This window comes from Brachyistius frenatus, unplaced genomic scaffold (genome assembly GCF_029030835.1).
Source record: "Brachyistius frenatus isolate BFR_SWC_R1_liver_20210118 unplaced genomic scaffold, ASM2903083v1 Contig_40, whole genome shotgun sequence".
In the NCBI taxonomy this organism is placed as follows: Eukaryota; Metazoa; Chordata; class Actinopteri; family Embiotocidae; genus Brachyistius; species Brachyistius frenatus.
The window spans coordinates 2,701,045-2,718,531 of record NW_027210639.1 but is presented as its reverse complement, the minus strand read 5'-3'; the positions used below and the strand labels follow the sequence as shown (position 1 = coordinate 2,718,531).

Here is a 17,487-nt window from a genome sequence, read left to right as displayed (position 1 = left end):
AGATAATAATAGAAATAATAGAATAAAATAATAGAATAGAATAGAATAGAATAGAATAATAGAATAGAATAGCAATAAAATAGCAGTAAAAAATATAAATATAAAATATAAAATGCACAGTATATACAGTACATTATATATCTATATATATTATATACAAACAAACCAAGAAACCCAGTCAACAGTGTTATTGTTGTGTGATGGATTTTGCCAGAGGTGAGTTATTGTAAAGTCTTATTGCAGTGGGCAGGAATGATCTCCTGTATCTGTCCTTGTGACAGCAGAGCTGGAGGAATCTTTTAGAGAAAGTGCTCCGCTGTCCCTGCAGCAGGTGGTGGAGAGGGTGGACAGGATTATCCAATATGGACAATAGTTTGTTCAGCGTCCTCCTCTCCACCACCTTTTTCAGGCTGTCCAGTTTGTAGCCGATGATGGAGCCGGCCTTCTTAACCAGTTTGTTAAGTCTGTTGGTGTCACCGGCTCCAATGCTGCTCCCCCTGGTACAAGCAATACTTGTATCATTCAAGATTAAATGATGTGACAGTAACATTTTATTTTTCAAAATAGAAAAAGTGTCTGCCGCTCACTCTTTAGCAGACAGATAGTTATTGAGAGCAACAGAAAGAAACGAGAATTTGAGGTTCAAAATTATTTCTGTAAAAAATTGGACAAACAAATGGTTTTGCTCCTTGAATATGATAAATGTGCGATACAATGTCCCACCCAAAATAATATTTTTTGAGCATGCCACACTTCGTGTTAGCGTGAAAGGTGAATGTTAACAGTTTGTAGATCCAACACATGAACATCATGTCAGTTGGTTAGGAGTATCAGTTTCAGACCCAATCCAGGTTTCATGGAATTACTCTGATGATTATCACGTGGACCCAAGCCAAGAATAGGAGAGGGTCCGAGGAGGGTAAAGCTAGGGTTACACTGGGATCCACACCAGGCGCTTCCAAATATGACATATTGATGAGCATGCCCTCCCTCACCATTCAAGCATGAACACGTCCACCGTTTTTCTTCTCATCAGAATAATTGTGCATAATCCAGCAGACAAAGGTTCCACTACGAGCTCACCACTCAAATCATTTCTCAAAAGGACATGTGGAGACCTTTCTGATGACCCTCTCTTTGTTTGTGAAATAACGCGAATGCTAATGAACCATTACTGTCAAGTATTGCAGATGTTGTTTTTGCCTTTTATTAGGAGAATTATTTTTAATAATATTCAAAAATTGCAACTGAACAATTATAGGTCATTGAAAACTGAATTCATACAGAATATTCATAATATGTGAGAAAGGATTTCTTAAAAATAACAATTCATCAATATTCAGTATTCCCCTGTGTTTGCATAAAAGGATGAGATTATTAATTACAATTTTTACCTTAAAACATCTAAAAATCTTAGTCAGGCACTTAAATTAAAATGATCACGGTGTTTTCTTTGGTAAGTTTGTTGTCCATGCCTTCGTTGTTTAGATGGTATAGATCCTCTATCATGCCCACGAATCCTAAAAGGGTTTGCAGATTTTCTAAATAAACAGCGGTACATATGGGTTTAGAAATGTGACTTTATCAGTGGAACAAATGATTGATGCATTTTCTTTGACACTTCTCTTTTAGTTTCTTGGTTCCTTCAGGCTATGTACGTTTTCCTCTGAAACTATTATCACTTACAGTGCATCCGGAAAGTATTCACAGCGCTTCACTTTTTACACATTTTGTTATATTACAGCCTTATTCCAAAATGGATTAAATTCATTTTTCCCCTCAAAATTCTACACACAATATCCCATAATGACAAAGTGAAAATAGTTTGTTTAAAATTTTTGCAAATCTATTAAAAAATAAAGAATGAAAATATACCACGTACATAAGTATTCATAGCATTTGCTCAATACTTTGTTGAAGCACCTTTGGCAGCAATTACGGCCTCAAGTCTTTTTGAGTATGATGCTACAAGCTTGGCACCTGTTCTTGGGCAGTTTCTCCCATTCTTCTTTGCAGGACCTCTCAAGCTCCATCAGGTTGGATGGGGAGCGTCGGTGCACAGCCATTTTTAGATTTCTCCAGAGATGTTCAATCGGGTTCAAGTCTGGGCTCTGGCAGGGCCACTCAAAGACATTCACAGAGTTGTCCCGAAGCCATTCCTGTCTCGGAGGTCTACAGACAATTCTTTGGACTTCATGTCTTGGTTTGTGCTCTGACATGCACTGTCAACTGTGGGACCTTATATAGACGGTGTGTGTCTTTCCAAATCATGTCCAATCAACTGAATTTACCAGGTGGACTCCAATCAAGTTGTAGAAACATCTCAAGGATGATCAGTGGAAACAGGATGCACCTGAGCTCAATTTTGAGTGTCATGGCAAAGGCTGTGAATACTTATGTACATGTGATTTTTTTTTTTCATTTTTGATTTTTAATAGATTTGCAAAAATAAAAAAATAATAAAAAAATAAAAATTCACATTGTCATTATGGGGTTTTGTGTGTAGAATTTTGAGGGGAAACAAATAATTTAATCCATTTTGGAATAAGGCTGTAATATAACAAAATGTGGAAAAAGTGAAGCACTGTGAATACTTTCCGGATGCACTGTATCAGACGGAGTTTGTGCTGAACTGGGTTGGATATCAGATCTCATGATAGGCCTGTAGATCAGAGTGGTTTACCTAAAGGAAAGCGTTAGAAAAAAAAGTAATTTACATAACATTATGTGAAGGTGTTGTGTTTCAGGAAATGCAATCTCGAAATACGTTTGTGGTTAGAGGTTTCAGTGGGGGAAGAAGGAGAACAAATCACAATAAAGCAGTTTGATTGTTTTCCATTTTTGATGTCCTCATCAACCTACCTACAGTGAAATCAAATTGTACAAATAATTCAAAAACAAGATCTTTTACCTTTTGTAGAAGTGTAATCTTCTGGTTGACACGTTTGTTAATAAAATGGGACGTTTACATGTTATTCTCTTTTTTTTTTTAACTGTATGATATTTTTTCTGTTTGCCTTTTGCTGCCTCTCTGCTTAATATTTTATCTACATTTCACTTCTCTTTCCTCCTTTTCCCGTTGCAGTCTGCTTGTTATTTCTAGTTTCTGTAATTCACATTAAATAGGAATTGCCAGTGCAGATTAATATATTTGTACATAGCTATACATTGACTAAATTTATTACTAAAAAATACATTAACAAATCATAACTGTTTTAGCATTTTGATTGACTGACTCTAAGACTTTTTATGCTGTTGGTAGGCTACGCTTCCTTAAATCAGAGTTTCTTCAATTAAGACTTGAATATTTTAGTAGCTTGAGATATTAACAGCAGCTGTGAAGATTGTTTAAAATTTTAATTTAGATTGTTGTTTAATTAGATAAAATGCAATCATTATCATTATAAAATAGTATTTCTTTGCTCAGCGTGCTCACTATGACGTTTCTCCATTTAAAACCTCTGAAATTCAGTAAAACACATTTGACAAACAGTTATTATGATTGGTTATCAACACTAAACTTTCCTGAATCTCAACAGTCCCATTCAACCTGATGTCCCACTCAACTTGACCCCTCACTTAATAGGTACTGTATACAGTACATTTCACTTTAAGAAGATTTAGTTATTTTCATATTTGGATGTTTTACCGTCAGATTAAGGTATATGACAAAAAGAGAAAAAAACATGAATAAGCATCACCAAAAGAGATACATTTAAATACAAGCCTAAATGAAATTTGTGTGAGTTCCCTGTTCACCCCCCTTTCCCTGAATAATGGTATGCTCCCTCCTGGCAGTGGTCTGCACTGTGCTGCTGTGTTTGGTCTCTCCCTCTTGACTCCCAACGATTTGGAGAGCGGCAAGCTGGGAGTACGTATGTGATATGTGGCACCTCCGGTAGAAAGGCAGCATTGTCTGTTCGGGGACCAGAAGTCTTAGTAAGTTATATACCGATTTAACATCGTGGCCCGGACTTGACTGTTTTGCCGGGACTGGAAATATATATTTTCTGTTCATTGAAGCCGGAGGTTCTGGAAAACAAGGGAGGAGTAGAGCAGAAGTTTTGCGTGCTTCATGGAAATGTAGACTTTTCCCGAACAAGGATGTTGTGGGGGTAGTTGTCCTGTATGGAGTTGGAAGTGGGAGCAGTTTGCAGAAGGATAAAGGTGGGAAACACTGTTGAAAAACTTTCCCTTGTTCCTGGCGGAAGAGCAAGGCGGTGATTGGTTTGGATTGTTGTAAAGCCATCTTTACGCACGGTGTGCACAGATTTCTAAAATCCAAGATGCGCTTGTTGAGCACGTCGTGCGGCTGCAACCGAGGAGAACCCCGAGGGAGGCTACACAAGCCCGGTATGATGCTTTCACTTTTCCTCCTCGTCATCGTGATGTCCTGTCACGGCTGTCCGGACAAATGCCTGTGCTCCTCACAAACTGTAAAATGCCAAAACCAGCACTTGGACGAGATTCCGCATTCCATACCGACCAATACCAAATTCCTGTTCGTCACAGGAAACAACATCTCCCGTATTAGTGTGGCCTCTTTTCCAGCCCGCCTGGGACAGTTAACAGATCTCTATCTCAGTGGGAACGAGGTGGAGTATGTGGAAGCAATGGTATTTGACAACTTGCCAAACCTTGTGAGGCTGGACTTGAGCAACAACAGAATCCAGACTTTCAGTGAAAGAGCTCTCCCCCACGACAACAAACTGCAGCTCTTGAACCTCAGCAGGTCTTTTTACAATCATTCCTCCATGGATGTGGTCGTAAATTTTCTTCGCAGTGGGAACCTCCTCCATCTGACAGCTTTGGACCTGTCCAACAATGACCTTGTGATTTTTCCAGACGGTGTATTCACCAGCCTCTCCAGCCTGGTCAGCCTCGACCTGCAGAACAGCTCCATCATCACCATCCACAACGGGACTCTGAATGTGCCCCCGCTGCGTGACCTCGACCTGAGGGACAACAGCCTGAGGGATCTGCCCACCAGCATGCTTGCAGATTTCAACCTCAAGCCTGGCCTCCACATCCAGCTGGCGGGGAACCCCTGGCGCTGTGACTGCTTCATCGACGACACGCTGGTGTGGCTGAAAAACACCACCCAGGTCGTTGACGTGGAGAACCTGACCTGTGCAGCCCCGGAGGCCCTGAGGCACCAGCCCCTCCTGCAAGTGGAGCAGACGCAGCTCAAGTGTTTCAGCGACATGGAGGGCGTGCTGGAGACCTCTTATGTTTTCCTGGGACTGGTGCTGGCTTTGATCGGTGTCATTTTCCTGCTGGTGCTCTACCTGAACAGAAAAGGTATCAAGCGGTGGATGTACAACATCCGGGATGCTTGTAGGGACCACATGGAGGGGTACCATTACAGGTATGAGATAAACTCTGACCCGCGTTTGGCCAACCTGAGCATCAACTCGGATGTGTGAGGGAGGACACTGTCTGGGACCCTGCAGTGAGATATTAAATGACTTTGTACTATTAAGATTTGCATGAAAGTCTTCCTCCCCTTCCCCTCTGCCCCTCCATGATACTATTCAGATTTTACATCCGTCACAGCCCCTGATTTAACCCCTCTCACGACTTCCCATCCAACCGCTGCATGTCCTGTACGAGTACCTGGCAGCTGTGATGTCAACTTTCTTGCATGGACAATGAATCACGGTGAAGGGGTTTTGTGGAGAGTTGCAAAGAGTGATATATTCTATTTTTACTTTTCCTAAAGGATAAACGAAAGGAGAGCATTGACTTTACAGTGAAAGCATACCTGGAAAAAAACCATACAGCTGGTCATTGCATTCTTCTCATTATGCCTCTGTGCTGCAGAGAAATGTTGTACTGCTTGAGTTTGTTCTTTTTAATATGTGAAATACAGTATGCCTTTTTTTTTTTTTTTTTGGAATGATTATAGTGCACATTGGATTTAGTAGGTGGCTGTGATTGCTGCTTTTTTTCCTGTGAAGATATTCAGCTAAATAAAATGCCTCTTGGATTGCTGGTATCTGTCTCGAATGAGGGCTTTTAATCTTTAAGACAGAGGAATGTGATCCAAAGGCTTTGACAGTGGAGTTCAGGGCCACAAACAAACACACACACACACACACACACACACACACACACACACACACACACACACACACACACACACAGTCCTTCCCTCGGCAGTGGCACAGCTACCATATGACAAACACTAAATCTTACTCCAGCTGTCAAAGAGTTCAGCAACGTGTGAAGCGTCTGCACTTTTGCCATGTTGGAGACACTTCTGGCATCTCCATGGTAACAGTTAAAGTGTCATTTTCATTAACATGTGAGTTGCTGCAGTCAGAAGTAAATTCAGATTCCCAAGTAGAACAGAGGACATACTGTCTAAGAATAAATGACCTTCTAGTTGTAGGTCTATAGGTGATGAGAGCAGCCAACCAGTCCAATTTCCTTCCCGCTGTGATTCTGATAAAAATCCTGGGCTCTGCTGCGAATTCCCCCAAAATAATGTCAGCGACTGGCAGCCAGTGGGCACGTTTCAGCCCCCGCCGACAGACGCCAGCGTGTACTGAAAGCATTTCAATGTGCTTCAGCTGTAGAGTTCACAAAAAAACGAGTGTGTGCCATTCTGTGGCACATGCAAATGAAGGCAAACTGAACCCGAGATTCTCATGGGGCACACAGAGGTATTATGGAAATGAGCTCAAGCGGCTTTGCTTTTCATGTAACTCTGTTTTAGGGGAAATAGCGTTCTTGCAAAAAAAAAACCAAAAAAAAGCGCCCAATGGTCAATTTCTTCTTTTTTTTTTCATGCCATCCAGTATAGTATGGCTTAATAATTAATGCCTCATATTCCTTTGAACGGTATACCGTGCATGTTGCCGTCTAGCAGTCTAAATTAATGATGTTTGTTGTGTCTGCATGCAGGGATGACTGTGAACTTCCTTGTCCTTTTCAGCAGCACCTAGAGATAATAACTTCCCTCCCTCCATCTCTCCCTCACAAACACACAGCATCTCTTAAGAACGAAGCCTGCAGCTGCATGTAATTTTCAATTCGACAGCGTGGCTCGTGCACAGATTTACCTCAACAGTTTGCCAGGCCTGAATCTAGCAGCAGCAGCACCGGCTGGCTTCACAGCATATCTGTGGAAAAAATAAGTTTTTGTCCGGATGTGTCTGATTAGGCTGGTTTGACATCAGAAAGGGAAGCCATGTGTAACACTATTTGTCTGGTCTGGTGCTCTGGCTGGTGTTAATGCTCTGTATGCCTCCTGACAAACACAGCAGCCGTTCGGCTGAAGACGTGCCGTCACACCTTTTAGTTTCACACTTTCCCGCCTGGAAATCTTTGTATCTGGGAGACATTTGTTCGAAAACAACACTGTTGGAGATAATAAGGAGTGGTGCCTTTCTCTGTAATATGCCACATGTTTTTACTATTCCTATGGGTGTTAAGTGTGTGCTACTGCTGCGGTTATGTTGGCAAAAGTAATGTACAAGTACTGTTAGAAAGTGATATTGTAAAGTATTTTATTATTCTGAAATGAAAGTATCTAGTAATGCGCATTATACAGTATTACATTCTGAAAGCGACTTAACAACACTGGTTAAGTTGATGTTGAATTAAGGTGCCGGTTTCCTTGGTTCAGCCCCTCTCCACCACACCTTTGCCCGGCCAGCTGACATTAGCTCGTGTGGCTGACGTTGTGGTAACCATCTACTGTTACCATTTGCGAATACACACGACGTTGTTAGTGATGGAAACTATGAGGCTAACTAACCCAGCTCGAGCCCTTCATTACCACGACTCAGAGCCTTGCTGTTTTCCCCTTCAATAGTAGACATTGCTTGACGTTAATGTTAGTCCTTACCTCGGCAAAGCTAGTTGGCAATTGCCAGGAGTGTAGTGCAATTTGTTGAAGTACTGGGACGCACCTGTGACGTGCACACGAACCTGCGGATAGCTCATTTGTTGTTGCTGTTGTTTAACCATTGTTCCTACGATGCCAATTTTACAAATAGTCAATAATGTATATTTAATAAAGTCATAACACATTCCTGTAAATGTTTCGCAAAAAAAGTATTTCTTAAATGATGGGTTTCTGTCTACTAAAACGCTCGAGCTTTTAATTTGAAATGTATACAGGAGAGATATGTAGAGTTTGGATTCATGTGCAAACTTAAACAGGGAAAACGGTAGCAGATCAAAATGAGGCCTTGAGTTAAGTGAAGCGATGACAATTCTGACCATTTCAATTGTTTTTATTGGCTCTACATGACATCCGCTTTAATGAGTGAATCTTCCGGTACAACCGGATCAAAAGAACTGTGAACATGTTCTTCCCCCACTTGTAGAAAAAAAAAAAGGTGTCAGCGTCATTAAGGTACGCTACAGCTCTATATACACCTGTGATTATAGCACTAACTAACCAACAGCATGTAACCTACTCTAGATTACCAACTCAACATATGCTAAAGGAAGTTTGGTTATATTAGCGAGCTAATAAATATGAACGTCATCAAATCAAAAAACTTAATTTACATGTAGCTCCGAGTCTGACAGCATCCTGAACCCTCTCGAGCCAGATGCTGCAGTTCAAAAAGACAAATGGCATGATGTCATTGGGCAACCAAGTTAAGTTTGATATACTCGGATGCTTGTATGTCTACTTCAGTCATAATTTTTGTTTGTTTTAGAGCTTTTCCTGTGCTAACATCTAAAATATGTGTATCTTTTGTTTTCATAAACACAAACTCCCCCTCCAGCCAGGAGATGACACATGTACTGAGTGAGTCTATCCAGGGGCATAAATAAGAAAACTAAAAAGGAAATGTACACATTGTGTGCTAAAATCCACACACGTGTCAAACAACTATCAACACACGCATCTGTTTTTGCAGTTTGGCTTTCTCGTGTCCTTGGATGATTTTGCAGGTTAATTTCAGCGGGTTAAACAATCCCAAACTAAAAGGCTTCAACAGTTACAAGCACTTGTTTCCTCACTATGGATTTATAGGTTTTGCTGGTACATTGAAAATGGCTGTCCTCACCTCACACACACACCCACATGCATATTAGTCCCCAAAGTGAGGCTTCCTTTACCTCTTTGTCCCAGGAGGGACGTACAGGTGCAGGCTGCTTACACCCTAATGTTTCCATAGAGACCGTCGGTGAGTAAGGCCTCCTCCTCACACACTGCAGATTCATATTAACAAGTGATTTTGCCCAGCCACGCCTCGAGCTACGCTTGACAGAGCAGGTGTAATTACAGTGAAAAAAAAAAAAGAAAAAGAAAGCGAGAGAGTGAATGGCTGAAAGGGAAGAATAATAAAAAAAAAAGAAAATAGATGAGCAAAGGGAGCACTCTCTGTTCTCAGCACGACGACACCACTGGCTCACTCAGTTGGGCCCTTTGTGCTTGTTAACGCTAGTCTCTAAACAGCACGGATGTCTAAATAGCCGGTCGTTGGCTTATGGTGTCGACTGAGGTCCAGACAGGCAGTGTGTCTCCGGCAGCTCTCCCTCAGCTGTCTGTTAGGGCCGTCGCCCAAAGCTCATTTCCAGACAGGAGCAGGACTGATGTTTGTTCTGGTTAGCAGACAGAGGCTTTGTTGCATATACTGGAAGCTCTGGGATTCAGACGGGGTTTTCAGCTGACCTGCTGAGGCCCCACAGTGACATGGATACCCATTTGTTGCCTCCTGTTATACCAGGTTTAGAGCAAAACCTCCATGTACAGACAGGTGGGATTGATTTTAACCTACATCAAAACATTTGCTGTTGTTGAATGAGCATCAATAATGTTTAAGAGAACAGATAAGATAAAGTGATACCTGCATTTGCTTTTGTTGTTTAACATATTATAGTGATGGTTAATTGGTATTACATTTCTGTTTGTCCTTTTAGGCTCTGTAAAAAAAAAAAAAAAAAAGCAGATACTGTATGGCATAAATAATAATTTTATTAAACTAAGCCTACAGTATTACTCAAGTAAAATATCTAACAACAACAGGTACCAATAATCAAAATAAACAATGCATTATGGAGGTGGATCATCCACACACGTGCCTTTAATAAATTGTGGAAGAAAGGGGCATGAAGAGATGACGTCATTAATAGAGCGCCAGAAAAACCCCAAATTGTTGAACGTGACGTGAAAATATGCTGGAAATATAACATTTCTGTTTTTTTTTATCCAGCTTTATAAAGATAAATAGAAATGATTCTTACGATGACGCAAAGTAATTGTGATGATTAATCAAAACAGGCCTAATTGGAAGATCTAATATTCCAATATGCATGAATGTGTTTTGTTAATATTATTACTCTGGGTTTGAAGGATGATTTTTCCATCTCTATTACACACAATGCTCACATGACCATAAAGCCCATCATGACCATCAAAAGATGATTATTTCAGTCATTTCCTTTTTTTTTAATGGCTGTGAAGTGCACAACTCCAGTGTAATGCAGCTAAAGAGGCTTCAGCAGTCGGAGATACACAAGTCAGGCTCAGATCAAAGTTAGTCCAACGTCTCCTCTGTGTCCCACTCCTGAAGCTCAGCAAGTCCATGGAAACCCTGAAAGGGAATCTTGTATCCCGAACTTTTGAAGAGCCTCATATTATTTGTCTGCCTCAAATGGCTGAAATCTTTTGGCTACAAAAATATACATTACATATAACAGTCCATCTCGTAGACATAGACTGCAGCCAATTATGTTACAATCTGTCTCGTACAGTAATCTGTGGCTTTACTCCTCAAGAGACTTTTGTTCTCTGACTTAAGATGTTAACGCAGCGCCTCTTTTCCAGACAGCCGGCGCATCACCCGGGGGGGAAGCACTGTCCTCAGGATAAACTCGAGGAACTAAAGTCTCTTCCCTTGTTATCATTAACCCGCAAGCTTTTCAAAAAGGCCATGGAGCAGATCCAGCAGCTAGCTCATTATACATGTCGCTGTCACACATGTGAAGTGGACACACCAAAGCACTGTAGAGATCAGAATCGCTTTATTGGCCATGTATGTTGACATAAAAGGAATTTGACTCCGATTTTAGGTTCGCTCTCAGCGTCCAAAAAACAAACACACAGACAGACATAAATAGACATTTTTACAGAATATAAATGAATTAATATATACAAATATACACCTAAGACAATGGTACAATTGCACCTAATGCAAATTATGCTGATGCGGTTGGGTGTAGTGCAAAAAGGTCCAGTGATGTAAAACATTTGAACTGTCTGCCTTTTTTGAGTGCACAAGTGTGTTCATACTGTCAAGTACAGAAACATGAAGTTTAGTACCAGGATGATGCACTCAAACCAACCAAAACACGAGTGGAACACTGAACACTATTTACCCAAAATGGTTACCAAACAAAAGTGTTTATTTTTTTCCATACTGCTGCTGGACAGAATATTTATTAAAGCTGCAGATATGTTGACGGGTGATGTGTTGACATGCTAAAGATAATTTCCGGTCAGTGCAGAACGGCAATGTGTGATTTGAGATAACATTACCGTGTCGAAATTCCTACACTACACAAGTAAGAGTCCTAACGTGTAAGAGTACTATTTGTTAGTGTGCTAAGGGAAGAACATCATTTGGAACACAGCAAGAGACACTGTTCCTCGTTCACAATTAGGGCTGTGCAAAATATCGATATTATATCAGTCTCATTATATGAGGCCACATATCTTCTTAGAGTTTGCACTTTGTAATATAATAGGGCACAAGTGTCTTTTCCTGGTTTTGAAGGCCGCATTGCAGTTAAGTGATGCAGTTTTCAGACTGTTCTAGCTGATCTATTATTTGCCATTAACTACTATGTCTTTCTATCCACATTAATGGTGATTATTTATCAATATTTTGTGAAAGCACCGTCCGTCATTGTTCAAATATATTGAGATGTTTGATTTTGTCCATGTCACCCAGGCCTACACACGACCCCGTTAGTTGAGCCCCATTTAATATGCCAGTGCACTTCCCTAGTGTTGAGAGACAGACTGGCAGGTTATCGGATTGCCCGGCTGCCGTAATTACATTCACCGCGCCGCACTGGTCTGCTGCTCCGCAAACACCTGGCAAGCTGCCCCAGCCGCTGACCTTTCCCTGAGAAGAAGAAAAAAACACTGTAAATGGCAGTCATGTGCTGCACGCCTTTTTTTTTTGTATTATTGTTTAAAGATTTTTAACAAAGCAACAGAAATTCCCAGAATCCCCCTGGTACGCCATCACAGATCCTGATCCTTCTAGGATATTATGTAGTGGTTGTGTCAGGTCTTTATGTTGGGTATTGATGGCATGGACTATTTGTTACCGCTGCAACCTCCCTCCACATGAGATGCCTCGTTCCTCTGTAATGTGGATTTATGATGCCGTACATGTGTGTGCTGTGGAAGCCTGCCTCCTGTTGAACCACGCTGGGCTTAATGAACACCCCCCCCCCTTCCTAAATGAAGATGGATCTGAGCTGACAGCACTGCAGCATCTGCCACATGCGCTTGAGGGACAGAGTCAGGGGACATGCAGAGATGGGTGAGATCAGGATGTGAAGATGTACGGGGGTTTTACTTAGTGAACTTGTACAGAGCAAAGAAAAAAAAGTGGAGCTCAACATGATGCATGTAAAATGTCAAAATACATACTGAGACTGACCTTTATAGGGGGATTTACCGACACTGAGGGCCACGTGAGGTTTGTTGTTGAGTAACTGCATGATAGTTGAGGATGTAAAATGTTAATAATATACTGACCTTTCCTGTGTGACCTTTAACTCGTGGAACAGTTCAGAGAACAGATTTAATAATCTCAAAATTTGGGATTTTTCTTTCTTTTTTTTTTTTTCATTTTGCAAGATGAAATCAAAACCTCTTAATAATCAGCATACAATATGTAAGTTATGAACATTTAAATCTCCCTTTATCCTGGTAAAGCTCACACCAAGAGCTCTGTGTTGAGGATAGTAGGCATCTCTTGAGTATTTATTGCAGTTCTGAAGCTGAATAAAATAAAGTGTAGTGCTTTTGTGGTAAATCAAATTTGCTGTCATCTGATCTAAAAAAAACAACACCACTGAGTTCAAGTAAATATTTTGTTGATCCCACTAAAATAAACCTGTTTGAATCAGAGCTGTATTATTTCACATATCAGTTTCAGGAATCCAGACATCCTAGTGACAAATCAGCCAAAGCGTTTCGTAACTTAAGTCTTCACTCGACACAGTGAAAGCTGCAGCTCACAATCTATCAGGCACACGTGGATGATTCTTGTGTGGACTTCTCAGCGGTCGATAGCAGGGCTGATCAATGGGCCAGTCTCAAAAGGAGTTGGGTGTTTTCCGTCGAAACATTTTCTCAAACTTGAAACCCAGCCTGCATCTTACAACGTGTGGAGCCCGACGGCAGCCTTTCCATCACCCTCTAAAGCAACTAGCAGCTGATCTATGTGTGGGCATGTATGTCTAACGCTGGGCTAAAACATCAAGCGCTCTCGTGAGGGTGCTCTCAAACAGGAAATGAGAATTTTGAATATTTAAAATATGCATGATGGAAAATATATAATAGAGGCCTTACGTTTTTACATCCAGTCATCTGTGGTTACAAATAGCATCACCAAAAGCAGCTTTGAAATTGTTCCTGTCAGAAGTTTCGAAACTGGCATCACAACAAAGCCTACAATACACTCATCAGTCCACTAGATGCGTGAAAAGTACACATATGTATGACTATGGTTGAAGCAAGTGGCAACCAACCGTGACGTCACCCACTGGTCTGTGAACTGTCACTCTGAAGCCTCCAGTTCAAATTTTGACCGTCACCATCTTTCTATTTTGGAGCCAGAAGTGACCATATTTTGACAAGCTGGGGAGGAACGAACAGTGGATCTCCCTCAAACCCGACGCAACTACGTCCCGCCCACCGATACCGGGAACCTGACTGCACCACAGGCCTGTCAATCAAACAGACAGGCCCCTAAAACCACTGCTTTTTAAAACCTAATATCTAATTAATGATGGGATTCTTTTCAGATGGACCGCTAGAAAACTAATAAGAAGGAGTGAGTTAAGCTAACAATACCAAGATAACTTGTGTAAAAATGTATAGACTTTATATTTCATGAAGGAAGTTGAATGGGAGTCTATGCAGCCAGAGTGTTTTTGGAGCCAACCCTTGGTGGCCCTCAGTGGTATTGCAGTTTATGGCACTTCCACGTTGGCCTAATTTTTCAGAATCGGAAGCTACGTCCACTTTTAAATACAGTCTATGGGTTCAAGAGGGAGGTCATATGACAGAGGCCATGTGACGAAGTACAAAGACTGATAAAGTGCAAGTCGGGAAGTTGGCTGGGGTGGTTGGATGAATCAAACCCTGGACTTTTACCCAGAAGACCAGGCTTCGAGTCTATAAGTAAGTTACGTACATAATGTAACATGTTTAACTTACTTGATGTATGTAACGTTATTTACATACAATTCCTTATTTTAATCCAAACCGTAATCTTTTCCTTACCCTAATCAAGTTCCTTTTGAAGCCTAAACTTCAGATACCTCCCTTTAAACGCCGATTGTAGGTGAGGCAAAGTGTGACACTGACATGGTATCCTCTGACAGGTGTATTAAATGCTTTGGTGTTCTACCGGATTGCAAGAATAATATATGTTTGTGGTCATATTTCCCACAACAGTAACATAAAAAAGTCACAAGACTTTCATAAAAAGTGTCTGGTCTTTATCATCCTGACAGATTCAAGCAAAAAGACGAGTGTTAAAGATTGAACCAACACTCTTCCCACAGAGCTGGATGAATTAATGACAGTAGTGTGGTGAACTGTTTGTGCAGAGAACGGAGACAGCGATCATGTGGAAAAGAAAGGAAACAACAAATCACTGGATTAAATGCGTCCATCAGTTTGGATCTGGTTGTGTGGAAACCTGATCTGGACCAGATAGCACCTTCAGCCCCGAGCTCACGGAAACATGGAGCTCTACTGCCCCGTTACACCATCTATGTGTTTATACTTGCTCATAACACACAGCTGAGTCAGCTCTTAATGGCTCTGGTTATACAGGTTATTTAACTTTCATCACTTTTATACTTAATTTGTAGAACTAGGATTTGTGCAACATTTCAGTTAGGTTGTATAACTACAAACATACAAATAATAACGTGTATTATCAATGCATAAGTTGTACAAAGGATGGACGATACAAGAATACATCTGATGTACAGATATGCATGTCTGCTCTTTTTTTTATTTATTTTTTAGCTTTTTTGTATTGTGATGTTCAACATATTGTATTTACAAATGTTCTTCCATACACTGGCAGCTATTCTTTGACTGAAAAATGTAAATTCATTTTGAGTTTGACTGAAGTGAAAAACAGTATGTTTGCCCTGGGGGAAAGATTAAAATAGATTTGGAACAAATTTCATTTGGGATCATTTACCTTTTAGCAGCATAGAAGGGAAAGTTGTGCTGCAACATTTAAAAGCGTTTCAATAGAAAAGAGCAATATAATGACCATGTAGCTCAGCACACAGTGGTTACCTAACGGAGGGAGAGAGGTTTGTGTCTGCAGCCGTGCTGTGGATCCAAGTCAGAACCCACCAATTAAAACTCATGTCTCCTCCATCAGTCCATGACGTCCAACTCAACTCGCAATGAAAGGTTTGTGACTTGCAACCAAAGAGGTCAAATTTGCAACCAAAACTTTTTGTGACAAGCAAAATTTTCCCCAAACCAACAGAACTGTGAGGGAGAGTTTGTTTACAATCCCAATAATATTTAAAATTCACATATTTTTACTTTCAAACCTGATTTTCGATTGCAATGTGAGAAATTTGCTCTCAAAACTGCTTTTATACTTGAATAAAAAAACACACAAAAGTATACCTTTATAAGTACCATCATACTGCTGTTGGACAGAAGCCATCAGTATGTTTATTGTGTGCAATTAATTCATTAAAGGCTCGCCGGCCAATATGTCGGCGGATGATGCATCAGAATGTTACGGTTATTTCCGGTAAGGGCAGAACGGCAGTGTACTACACAAATAAGAGTTCTAATATGTACGAGTTCTATATGTTAGTGTTGTAAGGGAAGTATGTCAATTTGAACACAGCTCATGTCTGCCTTTAAGGAAGACTTCACAGAATAAAAGGCTAAAAAATAAGTTATCTGGATGTGGCAGTCCTGGGCGGGCGTGGTTACATGTGGTCTATGGTTGGAAGTTGAGCCAAATTTTCAGATGAAACTTTGGAGAATGCTTGTGGTTGTGAAATGAACTTTCAAGTTATTGGAAACAGCTCCGGTGGACATTCCCGCAGTGAGCACGCCAAATTAAAGTTTTTTCAAAACTTGATACATCAGTGATATTGTTGCGTGATAAAACTGCACATTTAGAGTGGCCTTTTATTGTGACATAATCATGCTGTTTAATCAGGATCTTGATGTTCCACACCTGTCAAGTGGATAGATTATCTTGGCAAAGGTGAAGTGCTCACTAACATGAACAAAACTTGTTGAAATAATACAGACAGTAAGTAATGAACAGGATGCTGGAGTCGTTTTTCTGTCTGTAAATCAAACAGGATACAGCTCGAACATGCGCTCACATTTAAACACAGACACACTTCAACCTAAACAAGTGCTTTACAACAGAAAAGAAAAACAACAAAAATCTGTAACCAAGTAAATAAGAGTGCAGTAAACTTTGTGGTGTGTGTCTGTAGATTTCATCTCTCACCATTTCAGAGGGCACCAGGAGCATGTGTTAATTTTTTACCCTCATGTCCAAATAAACCGTGACAGCTTAGTAACACATTTCTGCCGTCTGGTAAAACCTGAGTGATTCTTATATAATCTGAAGTATGTAGCACCTTGGAGAGAAACGGATCACATTCAGAGAAGAGCAGAGAAACACAACTGCCTTGGGTTTGGACAGCAAATCATCACTTTATTTTAGTGTCTGTAGTTTCTCTCCATTTTTGATGTGAAGTGTAAAGGAGGTTTGAAGACAAGAGGAGAGGAAAGCAATTTATGATATACTGTAGTGCAGTATTGTTTGCCATGCTGAGTCATGAGCAGTTTACATCTCAGTAGGTAAAATATAAAAAAGAATGTATTGCATAGCCTCTGCATTTTCTGAAAATACGTCAGAGGAGGTGATCAATAACTCATCTACCAAGATTTGCTGAGGGAAACACTTTAACAGTCTTGATGATGTATTTAGGACAGCGTGGTAGTCCTGTTGGTAGTTTTGTGAGGCCATATGGGCAGCAGGGAACAATATTAAACGCTTGGTAATACGAGGTAGATCAGCGAAGGGTGTCACAGTGAGTAATGACCTCGGCAACACGGCAGCAAGGCGCCAGGAGGAGCTTGTTCACGCCAGCCTGCAATTCTTTTACAAGGTCATGTGGTGCAGAAGCCCTATTTAAAAACATGTAGTGTTTTTTCCCCCCCAAATTGGAGTGCTCAGCAGGCCTTGAAGAAAC

General features: G+C 40.7%; 1 protein-coding gene across 1 annotated transcript; it reads left to right on the top strand.

Moving 5' to 3' along the window:
- Positions 1-3,863: 3,863 nt before the first annotated feature.
- tpbg (trophoblast glycoprotein) lies at positions 3,864-5,998 on the top strand. The gene has a single exon (XM_069702177.1). It carries the CDS (start codon positions 4,287-4,289, stop codon positions 5,424-5,426), a length of 1,140 nt encoding a protein of 379 aa, XP_069558278.1. The 5' UTR covers positions 3,864-4,286; the 3' UTR covers positions 5,427-5,998.
- The last annotated feature ends 11,489 nt before the right edge of the window (positions 5,999-17,487 follow it).

What these genes read in the sequence shown, in the direction of transcription:
- tpbg (XM_069702177.1), top strand. Translation starts at nt 4,287, where the DNA reads ATGCGCTTGTTGAGCACGTCGTGCGGCTGCAACCGAGGAGAACCCCGA.